Raw genomic sequence first — 15,538 nt, 5'->3', positions numbered from 1 at the left:
TCTTCATCACCAATGTCTACGCACCTAACATAGACAAATTAGACTGTTGAAATGACCTATCCAAACAGATCGAAACTATCCCAGACTCGGCTCTGCATATACTGGCGGGCAATTTTAATCTGCCCTTGGACCCAGCTTTAGACAGGGACTCACGGTGCGATTTTCGCAGTAACAACTCCCATAAAGCCTTTACTAACCTCTGTTCCCGTTTCAACCTGCTGGATTCTTGGAGATTACAAAACCCCACAGGCAGGGAATATACATTTTACTCATCACCACACAACTCCTACTCACACATTGATTATCTGTTTATCACCAGTAATGCCACTGCTAGAATTGTGGAAACGTCAATAGAGCCCAGAGTGGTATCAGACCACTCATGTATCTCCCTATCTATATCCAACATAATACCGACCAAAAAACAGTCCCTCTGGAGACTAAATGACAAAGTCTTAGAAAAAGAGCAACATAAGGAAACCATTGAAAATGCAATACAGAGTTACCTTCTGATTAATAAAAGGGATGACAAGTCGGACCTCACTCGCTGGGATGCTCTGAAGAGTACTATTAGGGGTGAGATTATTAATATCAGATCAGCCAGGAATAGGGATCACAACAAGGCCCTTGACGAATTAGAGAAAGAGATTTCTACTCTAGAGAGCAAGCACATAGCATCTAGAGACGCGACAATCATGAATGAATTGGTGAATAAGAAATATGAATATAATAAAATACTAAGTGACAGAGCTGGAATATGGATTAACAGGCAAAGAAAATCTAGGCTCTGTGAATCAAATAAGGCGGTAAAAGTCTAGCTGCGTACTTAAAGTTTAAAGTGCAGAAGAACACAATTAATAACATAACAGATCATAAAGGCTCAATTCACGCTGACCCAGACAAAATTGCTGACATTTTCAATGATTTCTATAGTACGTTATATACTAATAACAAAGACCTAGATAACACTAAAGTCCAGGATTATCTAAATGAATGTGAACTCCCAGCGCTTACAGAACCAGAACAGCTAGAACTCAATAGCCTAATTACCGCCTCAGAAATTGAGAAAGCAATTAAATCGCTCAAATGGGGTAAGGCCCATGACCCGATGGATTTAGTGCCAAATTTTATAAGTGTTTTCCCTCGCTTCTAATTCCTTCACTCTTACACCTGTTCCACAAATTCATTAATGCAGGCAAAGTTACCGGAACACTTGCTGAACCCATCATAGCAGTATTACCAAAAGAAGGGAAGGATCCGACACTCCCCAAAAATTACAGACCGATATCCCTCATCAACTTAGGTTGTAAGCTTTACGCAATGATTCTTGCCAACCGTCTCCAAAAAGTCTTGCCTAAACGTATTCACCCCTCACAGGTTGTTTTTTTAAAGAGTAGGTTTTCCAGTGATAATACTAGGATCTTGGCTCACGTATTGGAGAAGGCAAAACTCACTAGCTCACCTACAGTGGCTATCACGCTGGATGCCGAAAAGGCATTCGATAAAGTTGATTGGACATACCTAGAAGCGACACTGAATAAATTCAAACTTGGGGAAACTTTTACGCGTATGGTAATGTCTCTCTCTTTCAGCCCCTCGGCTACAGTACAAGCAGGAGGCTCGATCTCACCCTCCTTCAAATTAAAACAGGGAACAAGACAGGGCTGCCCCCTTTCCCCCTCACTATTTTCACTTGTCATTGAACCCTTCTTGTATCATATTAGGAACAATGACCAGATCACAGGGGTCCATTTTAACAATTACACGGTCAAAATTACCGGATATGCTGATGACGTTCTAGTGGTCTCTGAATCAGCTGAAAAGGCTATCCCTGCTCTTATGTCCTCAATAGAAAGCTTTTCCAAAGTGTCCGGACACAAGCTAAACAAAGATAAGACTGAAGTAAAACTCCTAAATAACCACGGTGGCAAAGAGATTATGGGAAACTCCGGTCTCTTATGGCAACCTAAATGTTTCAAGTATCTAGGCCTAGACTTCAACAAAGACCTGATCACTACCGTTCACACTAATGAAACCTTACTTTATAAAAAAATATCCACTTTACTGGAAGGGTGGTCCCCTAAATATCTTTCATGGTGGAGTAGGGCCGAGACATTGACAATGATGGTGACTCCTTTGATTAATTAGCTAGCATGTTGCCAATGACTTTCTCAAATGATTTCCTGAACAGAATCTATAAGCTCTTCAACACGTTCCTCTGGCAAGGTAAGAAGCCCAGAATATCAATGTATAAGCTGCAATTATCTAAAGAAAAAGGCGGTCTGGGTCTCCCAAACTTTAGGAACTATCAAACAGTGTTTCTCTGCCACCAAGGAGCTAACAGGTTGACCGTACATCCGGACTATACTCCAGTCTGGCTCGATATAGAAAAGTCGCTCATCAATAAAATGCCTTTATCTCCCCTCCTCACCATGGACCTTTCCCACCTTCCTCACTCACAATACGTTCCCCTTAATACTAAGAGAGCCCTCCTCGGTTAGACCACATCTATAAACTAAAAGTTAATAAGTCTAACATGACCTCCTTATGGGGATACCCTTCTTTGAGGATTGATGGCGGGATGCTCCACTGGGAACACTGGTCTCAAAAAGGAATAAACCTAGTAAAAGACCTCTTCACAGAGCCCTTTCCGTTACCTTTCTCTACCCCTCAGGACCGACACAATTTAACCTCAATGGATTTTAACGACTTCCTAAAATTGAAATCTCTCCTTTCAGCTTGTTCTATTAAACCCTATGAACCAACATTAGTACCTCAGATATCACTAATTTTGAAATCAGGTCACACCGTCTCTAGAATATATAAACTCCTATTACCTAACCCCCGTAAAATGCATAAAAAATGTGAGGTTAAATGGGAATCTGAGCCTAACTCCACTAACATCCCATATGACTGGGACAAAATATACAACACAGATTTTTCGAATAAAATATCCCCTATATTATCACAGACTAAATATATGTTACTAAATAAGTCGTACTGGACTCCGGAAATTTTTGTTAACCTCCGCCTAAGCGAAAGCCCGACATGCTGGAACTGTAACTCTGCATTTGGAAACCTCTCCCATATGCTCTTTACCAGCTATACTGGGATAAAGTTTACAAGTGTATAGGTCACATTTTCAACATCAATCCTCCCAGGAAATTTTCATATATTATATTAGGCGTCCTGGACCCGACACTAGAAAATGTTAACGACCAACACTTGATAGACCTCATATTCACTTTAGCCTATAAAGTTGTATTATGCAAATGGAAAATTACCAAAGATGTATCTTTTAGAGTATGGCAGGAATGGCTGTCTTTTCTCAGAGGAGCGGACAATCCTGCACTCCACACTTCTCCATGGCGTAAGACTCACCGGAAACTCTGGCTATCCCTGGACGCCTCATCATTCTCATTTGACCCCCCGTGAATTCCGTCTGTCGTGGTAATATCTGAAGTTCCTATGTATTGCAATTCCTATTATTGAGTAGGTTGTAAATATTGGCTAAGGTTATGTATGATACCACACTGTTCACTTATGTGGTTCCCCATGGTGTATATACACGGTCACTGCTGTTTTCACATTCCGTGATCTTCATGTGGACTCGGGTTGCACTTAGTAGGCACTTGAGCACAATAACTTGTATGTATTGATTGATTTGGATCTATTGTTATTATTTTATTTCTTTTCTTTTCTTTCCTTATCTTCCTTTATTATTATGTATATTTCCTTTGTATTTGTGTGGTTTTTTTTTTACAACTCAATAAAAATATTTTGAGAAAAAAAATATTATGTCTGCCTCATTAAAAGTGTGTTACATGTGTGTTACGCTCTAATGTACTTGTAATTAGGCGGATGGGATAGCTGCCATGTTTGTGATGGAGTGCCCATCTGCTAAACTCTTAATCAAGCCCTTTTTTTAACATGATGATCAGGTTTATCCTCTGTAATTGGAGTGTTACGCAGACTCTGTGGTCAGGAGAAAAGGAGTATCAGTAGCACAAATGTAGATCCACTGAGGCACAAGTTCTTATCCCCATCCAGGAGTGAAAGTGCTCTATCAATTTGAGGTGACATTTTGATTCCGCAAGCAGAGGTGAATTGTTAATATGTGATGGCTGTAACTATTGCCTAGATGCTTTTAGAACCGCAGGTAGTGTAGTGCAGTGAGCTTGACTAGAAATGCAAGTTGTATAGCGCATTAAGCTTTTCTAGAATCGCAGGTGGTGTAGCTCAATGAGATTGGGTATAATCGCAGGTGGTGTAGCGCAGTGGGCTTAGCTAGAATCGCAGGTGGTGTAGCGCAGTGAGCTTGGCTAAATACGCAAGTGCTGTAGATCAATGAGCTTGGCTGTGAGGCAAATTGTCACACCGAGCAGCAGTGCTCCTCTAATGCATCCCTACGGAAAACCGCTCCTTACTCTTGTGCTTGAATGTGCTGAGATGGGTTTGGCATGTCAACTGTTTTTGGAGGATTCTGTAGGGTCGAGTGTTTGTCCACACCCACATGCTCATACACACACAGCTATTTCAGAAGTATCTAGTTGTCCACGTTGCTATACTCTTGGGGCATCCAGTGTATGGCGAGGTTAGGCGAATCCATGACAAATTTGTAGGATATTGGAATACAGTTGTTTTCCAATGGTCTTGAAATGGAGGTGTTTCTCTGCTGGGGGCGGAGTGAGGCCGGGAGAGGAGTAGAGTGGAGGGGAATCTCTGAGTCAGGTCATGGTAGGAGTGAGATCCATAGAAAAATAGTTGAGAAGTGTACTCTGCGAATGGCTCCTGATGCTTCATTACAGTCCTAGTTCTGATTGTAAAGGGAGCACAGATTAGACAACAGAGATCACCAGATGTCCTGCGGGCATCACACATCGCCACCAGTCTCAGCAGCCAGCGGAAATTCCAAAGATTCACTGTGCTTCATCGCTTTCCAAATAGGTCGAGAGACAACATTGGTATGAAAGAATTCTGCATCTGGAAGGACCCTGAAATAAGGATTTCCAAAGGAAAATTAAGAGACAATATTAGAAGAAGAGATCAGACAAAATGCATTATAGGAAAACAGCAGAACACAGGGTGCGAATAAGTATCATAGAAACGAAATTCAGATATTCATCAGGGTTAATTATAGTCATAACGACTATTTGTACAGATCACAATGGAAATTCATTGCCTTTTTTTATTTAATACTACAACCCAACTCGATTGTATTATATACAACAATGTCCAAAGTAAGACTTGAAATTATTCAAACTTATGGCAAGCATATCACATTCAAATGTTTGGCACTTGAGCATAATCCAATGTATGACTTCTGAGGTTCGGAACTTGTAGACTACCGGTTACACACAGGTTCTCTGTAACAACAGCATGAACCAACTGAACTATTTTGCTATGAGTTGAACTTGTGACCTAGGTGGCCCACAGTGGCTGCCTGTATCTCAAAAGAATGGCGGAGTGGGGAGCAGGCAGGTGGGGACAACACACAAAAAAATGACAACTCACTTGCCACATCACTGAATCTCCGTGTCATGGTTTTCCAGGCTCCCGTTCTACACAGGCTCACCTGGCCAATCCTGACGCTGCTCGCATGCTGCTGGTGGCAGCATGAGAGCAGCATCCGGATTGGCTTGAGCGCTGTGAATGTGTGCTTTCAGTTAGACTGGGAGTCTGTGCCTGTTGTCTCCGACCCGGCAAGGCAGCACGGGTTGAAGACAGCTTCAGTGCGAATGACGGTTTGGCCGGCCTAAAACGGCATAGCCAAACTGTCATGCGCACTGATACCAGTACAAAACACTTGCTCTCGTGCCTGCTCCCACTCGACCCTCTCCCCAAAACTCAGCAGCTAGAAAAAAAAAAAAACAATAATAAACCTGGTTTATTATAGTTTTATTTTTAGTGTTTAAGGCTGCTGGCAGGGCGGGGGGGGGGGGGGGGGGGGGGGGGGGAGGGGGGGAGTGATTCTCCCACGCCATAGTGGAGGAGCCGCTGCTGGTGGCCCATCTGTTATCCTGCATGAGGCTACTTTTTACTAAATCAAGCTTAAATCACACAGCCCTACTGCAGCTCAATTCCACTACTGTCAAGCAGTTCCTAGACATAGATAACTGTGCAGTATGCCCTCTATGTGCTAAGCTGTAACCTTTAATGTTTTGAGGGCATGTTCGTGGCATGCACCACTAAATATCATGTGTTCTACTATGGTACACATTTTGCTTCAAACAGACAAAAAACTTCAAATTTTTAATATGGTAAGCCTGCAGTTTTCTGCATTCATAGTGACATATATCAGCTTTTCATCACTTGGGAGGAAGAGAGGTTGGGTCAGAAAGCCCAGAGTGATATTTTCCCTGTAGATGTTTCCCTCAGCACTTATGAGCTTCTCTTTGTTCTTAGAATTCCCCCATCTGGGGCTTGCGGTCCCTTTCGTGGTGGAGACCTAATTTGGAAGACAGTGCCCACTTCCGTTGAGAAACTCCCACAGACTGCCAGCGAGTTCCTCTTCTTTATCGGCTCACAATCCTTTGCTGTCCCCTTCTTCTTCCTCAGCTGGTAAGTTCTACCTCCACGAAGGTCCATCTTTAACTCTTTGTTTTACCACTGTTCAGAGTTGATCTAGCTGATTGAAATTCTAAAAGAAAATGTAAAGAAATGAGCTAGCTGCAGCGAATTGAGAAGCTGAGATGAATGGTTCTGTACTGGACATTACTTTTCCCTCTGGTTAGAGTATACAGCAGCTTTCATGTTTGTTGACACACTGGAAGGTATTCCTGTGCCTAGTTGTTGTGCATCCCAGAATATCGAGGTAGGAATCTCTATGGCACAAAATATTGTGGACACAGTGGACCTCATTAGGAGCTAAGGTGCTATTTATTGCTCCGATAAATAACTATGCCATGGGGCATGTGATGTATCAGGTAGGATAAATAACACCTGCTAGGAGTTCATGGGGAATAACATGCTGATTTTGATATATAGCGCACCAAAATCCGCATGATACGGTAAATACCGTACTTTTTCTCCAATTAGATTTCGGCAGGTTTGACTGGGCAAAATTTAAAGAAGGTTCAGTTATTTAATTTAAATTGAATTATCTGAAGCATTAAATATCTTCAAACTCGTAACATCACTCCATGCAAAACAGGGGTCACACATGGGTAGGAATATTATGAGTAACTCATAATTAGGACCAGTTTCTAAAGATAAATTATCGAAATGTAAGATGTATAGATTTTCTATACATATATATGTATATCATCAAGGTGCATAGAACTGGAGTTAAGAATAGAACAGCTATACTTGCCTCATATGCACATACCTTTTTATAGTTTGCCCCTCTATTTTCTGTCCACAATATTGGTGTTAACGCGATGTTCCTAGCCTTGTTATTCTGTTGTACAATTTGACGTGTTGGCATAGTTAGCACTCAAGAAACCCTTAATACATTGAATTGGTTGTGCTGTAAAATCAGTTGGTGTTCACATTATGTCACTACCAAACTGGGGAGGAATAGCTTAACCTTTGCTGAGGAAATATGTGTGGTGTCACAGACGTTGTCATGGTCTTCTGTGAACTTCTATGGGGATGAGTATCAAAGGAGGATTAATTATGTAATAGACGCAATAGAAGGGGTCTACGTTAAATAAGGTCAATGGGAAGAAATGTATGTAGACAGGAGTGTATACAGAAGGAGTGGTAACTGCTGTTAGTGGGAGTCTAAACTAGAAATATTATTTGCATTACCAACATAAAACATTGTAGTTGTATCCTTGCATATGGTCGTCTGCCAGTTGGCTTATTGCGTCTTGCTTTTTTCAATTGTTGGTGTGTTTATTTGGATGACCAGTTCCATTGTAGACCTTCTAACACCCACTAATCAGTGTAAAGGTGAACACTTTGTTTATTTCCTGTAGTAATAGGTGAATTTTAAGTTTCTCCTTATTTTCTTTAGCATCCTCATGTTATACCTCATAACCCTGGGAAACTCGTATGGCATTTTAGTAGGGGAGCTGAAAGCACACCTCCAGCTGGTAAGTATGAGAATTAAGTTCACAGCTTCTGCCTCCTCGCTGGCCTGTCTGTTCCTTAACAGAATAGTAAAGGATTGGAAGCTCAAATGAAACCGTGAACTGACAATGCCAATACCTCTGGCTTATAAATGTGTATCTCTTGGGTTAGTGATGGGTTTAGTTACTAAGTGAGTCATCACATATGCACTCTGCCTATTGTCCCTGCACTCATGTATCCATTTATCCACCCACTGACTTATTCTTGCCCTCACACAACCACAGTGAAATACACACACAAACTCGAAAACATAGGCATAGTGGGCATATGCTTGCAATAACAAAATGAACACAGCAGCTGGGGGTTACAATAGAATCATAACAACAATAGTATTGTACATAGTGTATTATTGTCTTATCCTTCTATCATGGCCTATAATTTTAGAACCAACTAGTTATCCAATTTGTAAGGCAAACGTTTAATAACACTATGGATAATATGAGTGCATGATGGTCGCCTCGTTTAGAGGCAGTGGACATGCAGGATCCAGAACACTATTGATTAAATGAGCAGGTGGCCCATTAGCACTGTCTGTGGAGCTGTAGCTTGCTCTAAAAAAATAATTAAAAAATTGAGAAGGAAAGAAAGGAAATTGAATATGTAAAAAAAGGGCATTTATCACAAAAAACGTCCCAACAGGCCCTGGCACTGAAGCATGCTTCTTTTTGAGAGAACGTGCACATCTGATCAGACAAGTGCAGTTACTCACTGAACAAAATGGCCACTGGCTTAAGTCAGCTGACCCAGTCTTCCATATTGAATCCTGTCATTAATGGAAACATGGTGTAAATGACACTCAAGCAAACCAATGGCAAAAGAAGCCTGGCCCCCAAAAATGTTTGTATGTCAACAAAACGCGTTCTATTGCGTTGTATTATTTAGTGGATGATACCCTATGAAAAGAAATAAGTACAACGTACGTTCTAATCCTAAAAGATGACTCCTTGTGAAACAGAGTTCAAGATATGAATTCGAAATTGTAAAGGATAACTCCCTCTAAAAAAGAAAGTGCAATATATGAGTTCACAATCCCTAATAAACTCCCCTTTAATATTTAAGAGCAGATGTCTATATCCTTTAACACAAGTGTTGTGCTAGAATGACTCTGACCCCAGTTCAGTCTTTTGTCAAATTTCCAGAAAGTACAGCATAGTTTTCGAAAAGTCCTGGTTGCAGGAACTATGAATTAAGTATAGCAAGGGTGCTATGGACCACAAGGAACTTATAGATTATGCATTGAAGATGGCCGACACCATTTGCAATTATCATAAGAGTCCTATGTTCCTGGGACATGTAGTCCTCCTTGTATTCACTCCGGTGTAGCGCATCCATCTAAGATCTCTGACAAGTCCATGCCGACACTCTATGCATTTTGCTATTCTCTCCTGCTTCAGAAGGCATGCATTTTCAGGAGATGTTGAATAGTGCATCTCCATATGTGACCAATACACAGAGGTAAGCATGTCCCATACATAGTTACCAGAATGCAAGGCAAAAAACAACATTGGATGGGCTACTCAGGCATGGGACAGGCTGATGTAAGATGTCTGAAAGACTGTTGCACGAAGGGATATAGAGATCAATCATCTAAGGAGCTAAAAGGAAGACAGCAACTTCAAGGAGAATATACATGAACAATGGACCCAGGAGATGATTGCAGCCAGGAGCTAAGGGTAACCTTCAGGCCAAGAGCGGCAGAGGCCAAATACTGCTGGGCAGCCAGGATTCTCTGTGATAGTGTGGAAAAATAAATTTTGCCATGTTCTGTGTCCCTACGTGTTCCCCATGTTATGTTATATGTGCACGATTAATATGCATATGTATTCCCCATGATCGATTAAAGACGCAATTACAGCTGTGTCCATCTCTAGTATGCCAGTTCCTAGTTTTCGTGAATACAACGAGCATCAGGCCTATGTAAAGTTATGTTGCCACGTTTTACAGTGTGCACGTTAAATTCATTGAAAAGTCCCCATTTCTAGGCCTCAAAAGGGCCCGGACTCAGATTCAGCTCCTGTCTCCTGAACCCTCGCTGAGGAGCGATACAGCCCCCACCTGTATCCCTGACCCTTCACTTACTTCCTGCCTCACAGTGCCCGGCTCGGCCTGGCTCTGCCTGCCAGTCTGCCAAGAGTATGTTATGATTCTAGTTATCAGTCCAGCTCTCCTTCTCTGCATTCCTAAGCTACTGAATCGCATCAATAGTTTCAGTCATCGTCTAGCCTTTACGTCTCCATGTAAGAGAAATACTGTATTTATGGTCATTTAATATTCCTCAACACACACTACATGTAGAATAATTCATGCACCAGTCTTAGTGTCTGTTAGCCTTTACCCTGATAACTTTTGGATTCTATCAACATGTTCTCTAAACACCAGATACTAGATAGTGTTTAGGTACATGTCGCTCTGACACTCCAGACTTTCGTCTCTCCTTCTAGCTCAGAAGTCATAGCCCCCAGCTTCTCCCTAGTCACACGTCATTGCCAGCTTGCGCGCACCACTAGGTTAGAGGTCCCGGCTCCTTAGGTAGCCCCCTCCATGTTTCCGCCCCATTTATGACATATTCTGTTACGTCTACATCACATGTCTATGTTCACGCCTCCTGTTACACCCACTTTCATCCTTATCTTTCGCGACTGTTACAGGCCCCACCCACTGTCACACCTACTGTATGTACTGTAATGCAATTGTTTTAGTATATATACTTGTGTATTGTTATTAAAAGCCAGCGCGCTCATTCCAGCTCCTGCCCGACAGCTGTCGGGGCCCCCCTGTTGGCTAGCCATCCCAGATCTTCCCCGTGCAGGTTGTCCTGTTCCTGTCCTTTATGCTGTATTAAACCTGCAAACTCCTACTACCTCGAATCTTGACTCTTATTTATTGAGCTATCTGTTATTGTTATATCTAGTCAAAAATAGAGGTATTATTTATTTATTTACCACATAATGGCGCCCGAACAGGGACTTGCCCTTTCCCCACGCGCCGGTGAAGCCACGCAAGCCCCCTGATCCTCTGCAGCCGTGACGGAACCATACCGTGCATGTGCAGATATTTCTGCTTCAAGTATCCCTCAGGCCCACGGAGGAAACGGAGGTTGCGGTCCAGCATCCAGACGAGGCGGTGGAGGAACGCGGCGAGTCCCGACCAGAGCCCAAGCCGAGAGTCCAAGGTCCGAGGTATCCGGAGGCCCACCCGTAACAGAAGTCCGAAGTTCGTCCGGCCGGCGTCGAAGCAGTCCAGTCCAGTCCGAGGCCTTCCGTTCTTGCTGCCCGGTGAGTACCATTGCTGGGGTAGTATCTAGACAGGTTCAATCTAATTGTCTCTGGTCCGTGGGTTTGGGGTACACAGATCCAACACGAAGTGTCCACTTAGGTGGATGCGGGTCCTGACGTGTCTCTTTATGAGACCGGTAAGTTTCGTACTGTTTTAGCAGTGCATCTAGTTTCTGTTCTAGTCCGTTCTGTTCTCGAGAAATTCATGTATTCTGTTTTCAGTATTCCAGGTAGTATTTTGTCCGAACTGTTATTTTAAATGTCATTCATGTATTTCAATGTCGTGGTATGAAAGTGGTGTAATTATCGTGTTCATTGTGTATTGTATTGTGTCTAGACTACAGTTCAGTCATGCCGCTGCTCTCAAAATTACGTCAGTTAAAAACTAGAAAAGGTCTGTTAGAAGAAGCAGTTCCTGTCCCGCCTAGGGACAGTCCAGGTCATTTTATGTATCAAAAGCATGGCATAAGCGCCATATTATATCTAGATTTATGGGTGGAGTACACCAAACAGTTAGAAGAAAAGTACAGATGGCCCGTATCGGGTACATGGGATGCCGAGTGCATCATGCGAGTAGAAGAAGTATTATGGAAAAAGAAAGCCAGACAGTCACAGAAAGATGCCATCGAGTTATGGCGCAAAGAATCTCATAAAAGAACCGAAAAAGAAATCAGAAAGTCAGAATTAAGTAGAGAATCCTTAGAAAAAGCCCAAGAAAAGGAACTAATCGAAATAGGTGAACGAGTTAAAACCGAACAGTCAGACAGGCAGAGAAATGCCCTTATTAAGGGTATGTACCCTCTTCTTGCCGAGGGCTTGCCAAAAGCAACCCCGGAAGCATCCAGTAATTTTCCGCCACCATTAGTTCCGACCAAGCTACGTCACAAACCGACCGCAGCTGATATTTTTCTCTCGTCCTATTTGGACGACACAGTCCCAGAATATGCAAATCCTGTTCTGCCAGCTCCTGTAAATAATGTAAATCCTGCTCCTCCAGTCACCGGGGCACCTGTTGCAGTACCTGCTACGGTACCCCCGGTCCAGCCCGTAGTACAAATTCCCGCTACATCAGTCACTCTGCCAGCTCGAAGAGTATCAGTCGACGATTCCAGTTTAGGGGCCGCGGGAGGAGGTCCTCCTGGTACCCCGCCGCCGAATAGACGTTTAGGAGCAGTCGAGTTACATGAACGTGCGTTACAGCGTACGCCCAAATATAAGTCCATTGCAGAAATCAGGCGACTTCTTACTGAATGCTGTTATGATCCAGTCCCAGGCGAGGATGGTATGGTTATATATTCCGTACGTATAAGACAGGTGTCCGAGTATTTGGTCACCCTACCGAATATGAAAGAAGATCTAGACAGAATGTATCGTTTCATTCGTACAGGACAAGATCCAGAAAGTATTGCTGAAGTCATGTCTCTCAGAAAATCTGAGATCCAGTTCATGTTATTAAAGTTTCTGATCAATTGTTTAATACGGGAACAAGATTCCCCGACTAAAGATCCGACCGAAATGAGAATTCTGACAAAGTGGAGTGATAATATAGCCGAGGGTAAGCACAAGACACTCAATAGTATAGAGAGTATGTACAAGAAAATACGTAAAGAAATAATAAGGTTACACGAACAACGCAAAGAAGCACAAGTAAGCGAGAAAGAAAATGACTCTTCTACTGAAGAGGTAGACGACGAGAATACCGCCAGAATAGCGTATGTAGGTAAATCTAGAATTCCAGACCGACATTTACGCCTAGAACACAAGAAAGTCTTTCATCTTCCAGCACCGGAACAAGGCTCTCTAGAACAAGTATTTCAAGCTACCAATCACATTCTGAAATCACGAATCGGTTATAGTGAGTTAAGTACCATGCATGAACAAGAACTAGCCCGATCAGCAGTCCGATGGATTACTGATTCTACCACTTTTCCAGACGAAATAGTGGCACAAATGTTTCTGAAACTGCCCCCAGCCGAGCAGCGACTGGTGGGTATGTATATGATCCAACACCTCATTACACTGTATGAGGGACATTCTGATCCAGGCCCGTTACATGATATCCTGAACGAGTTACTCCAGTATAGATGGAAAGGTTTAGGTACCGATTTAATTAGTACCATTCTAGAACAGCGCCACAAATACAGAACGTTTTTGAACCCGCATTTTGTTCATGTCTCACCTCCAGAAAGTAAACCGTTTTATATAGACAGACAGCATCCGTTACGAGAAGTACACCCAGTTAGGACACCAGATGGTGAAATGCAACGAGTATTTGTTTACACCCCAGTTACAAAGATGGAACTCTTAGAGATGAAAAAATTAATTCCCTGTCACGACAAAGATCCAGCAGGGTTCCACCGAGAATTAAAAGACATGCTCCGTATGGGAGAATACACGTATCCAGATATTATTAAAATGCTAAAAGTCCTGTTGCCTGCAGGCATATATGAAAAACTCAAGGAAAAGGATTGGGAGGTGGGAGAGAAAAAGATCGATTGGACAGCTCTAGAAGCTGAAGATAAGATACGAGTACCAGGTACCGGTCTTGGAGACGAATGTAAAGAATTACCAGAATTATTAATACAAGTTTTACCTAGATTATTAGCCACTAAAAAGGAAGACTGGGATGCAATCTCAGCATGTAAACAGAAACCAGACGAAGACACTAGTGATTTTTATTCTAGATTCGAGAAATGCTTTAGCATTAACAGTGGTCTCAAGACGAGTAGCGAGTCATACCCGCATCTTTTTGTTACTAAATTAGTCGAGAATTCAAGTCCACAAGTTAAAAATCGAGTTTTGAAAGTCGAAAGTACTTGGCAAGCTAGTACCCCGTCCCAAATGCTCCAGATGCTCCAGTATCACCAGAACAGAATCAGAGAAGAGCAAGAACACGAGAGAAGACGTATGAAAGACACGAAAATGAAAGTACTAGTTGCACAAACTGTTCCACAAGACAGTCAGAAGAGGGGTCCGAATCAAGCCAGTCATCCTGCAGCTCCCGTTAAAGGGACATGCAATTATTGTAAACAGCCAGGTCATTTTATAAACGAGTGTGCAGTTCTGAAACACAATATAGCCACTGGTAAAACTAAAGAAAGACCACGTCCGCCTAGACAAGAACAAGTTTCACAGACTTCTCAGCCACAGAATGCACAACAGACAGTTCCAGCACCGCAGCCTATTGCTGCAACACAGCATGTTACACAGCAGATGTACCAGTATGCACAGTCCGAGTATCCAGAGTACCAGCAGTATTCATGAAACAGCCTAGAGAGGGAGGTAGGCTTGCCTCTCATCGAGATACCTGTAGATCAAGAGGGTCCCTATGTGCACAGTCAAGTATTAGGGAAAGACAGAAAGTTTTTGATTGATACAGGGGCAAGTAGGACTACCATTAGTCACGACGAGGTTCCAGGGGCTCCGCTCTCAGGCTCTAGAAATGTTTCCCTTGGATTTTCAGGAAAGCCTATTGTAAACGAGATTTCCAAACCAGTTACTCTAGAAGTAGGTCCATTGTCCCGAACTACTGATCTATTGCTTACGAAGTCATGTCCAGAAAATGTGTTAGGCATTAAGACACTGAAAGAATTAGGTGCAGTTATTTGCTGTTCCCCAGAGGGAATACGTTTGTTTTTACGTGACTTTAAGGGTCACTATGTATTACGAGATTTTGATCCGAGATTGTCAAATGTCCCGCAGCATCTATGGGCGCAAGGTCCAACTGATGTTGGCTTCATGCAAATCACACCCCATCGTGTGACTCTCAAGCAAGGTGTAGTGTTACCACGAATCAGACAGTACAGATTGCCACCTGAGGCTGTAGCAGCCTTATCCAAAATTATTGACGAGCTTATGGCTCAAGGAGTAGTTGTAGAAACTGACTCCAATGTATGTAATTCTCCTATCATTCCAGTCATGAAACGTACTGATCCAAATGCACCCCCAGTATATCGATTAGTGATTGACCTTCGAGAACTTAATAAATGTATCATCCCCCAGTATCCAGTTGTTCCAGATATCTCATCTCTATTGACAGCCATTGATTCTGAGGCTACATTTTTCACAGTCATAGACCTCAAAAACGCATTTTTCAGTGTTCCAATTCATCCAGACAGCCAGTACCTTTTCGGATTCTGTTTAAATGGAAGGAGCTATAAATTCACACGAGCTCCTCAAGGTTTCACAGA

General features: G+C 42.5%; 1 protein-coding gene across 1 annotated transcript in view; it reads left to right on the top strand.

Annotated features, from left to right (window-relative positions):
- LOC144770500 (transmembrane channel-like protein 7) overlaps positions 1-15,538 on the top strand; it is a 345,542-nt gene that overhangs the window by 291,175 nt on the left and 38,829 nt on the right. The window contains exons 14-15 of the mRNA XM_078655055.1: positions 6,403-6,558; positions 7,958-8,036. Of these exons, the coding sequence (XP_078511181.1) occupies positions 6,403-6,558; positions 7,958-8,036 (235 nt within the window). The remainder of the gene's footprint in view (positions 1-6,402; positions 6,559-7,957; positions 8,037-15,538) is intronic.

The sequence above is a fragment of the Lissotriton helveticus genome, chromosome 7 (assembly GCF_964261635.1).
Source record: "Lissotriton helveticus chromosome 7, aLisHel1.1, whole genome shotgun sequence".
Lineage (NCBI taxonomy): Eukaryota > Metazoa > Chordata > Amphibia > Caudata > Salamandridae > Lissotriton > Lissotriton helveticus.
The sequence above is the reverse complement of the archived record's forward strand: the minus strand, read 5'-3'. Positions and strand labels throughout refer to the sequence as shown.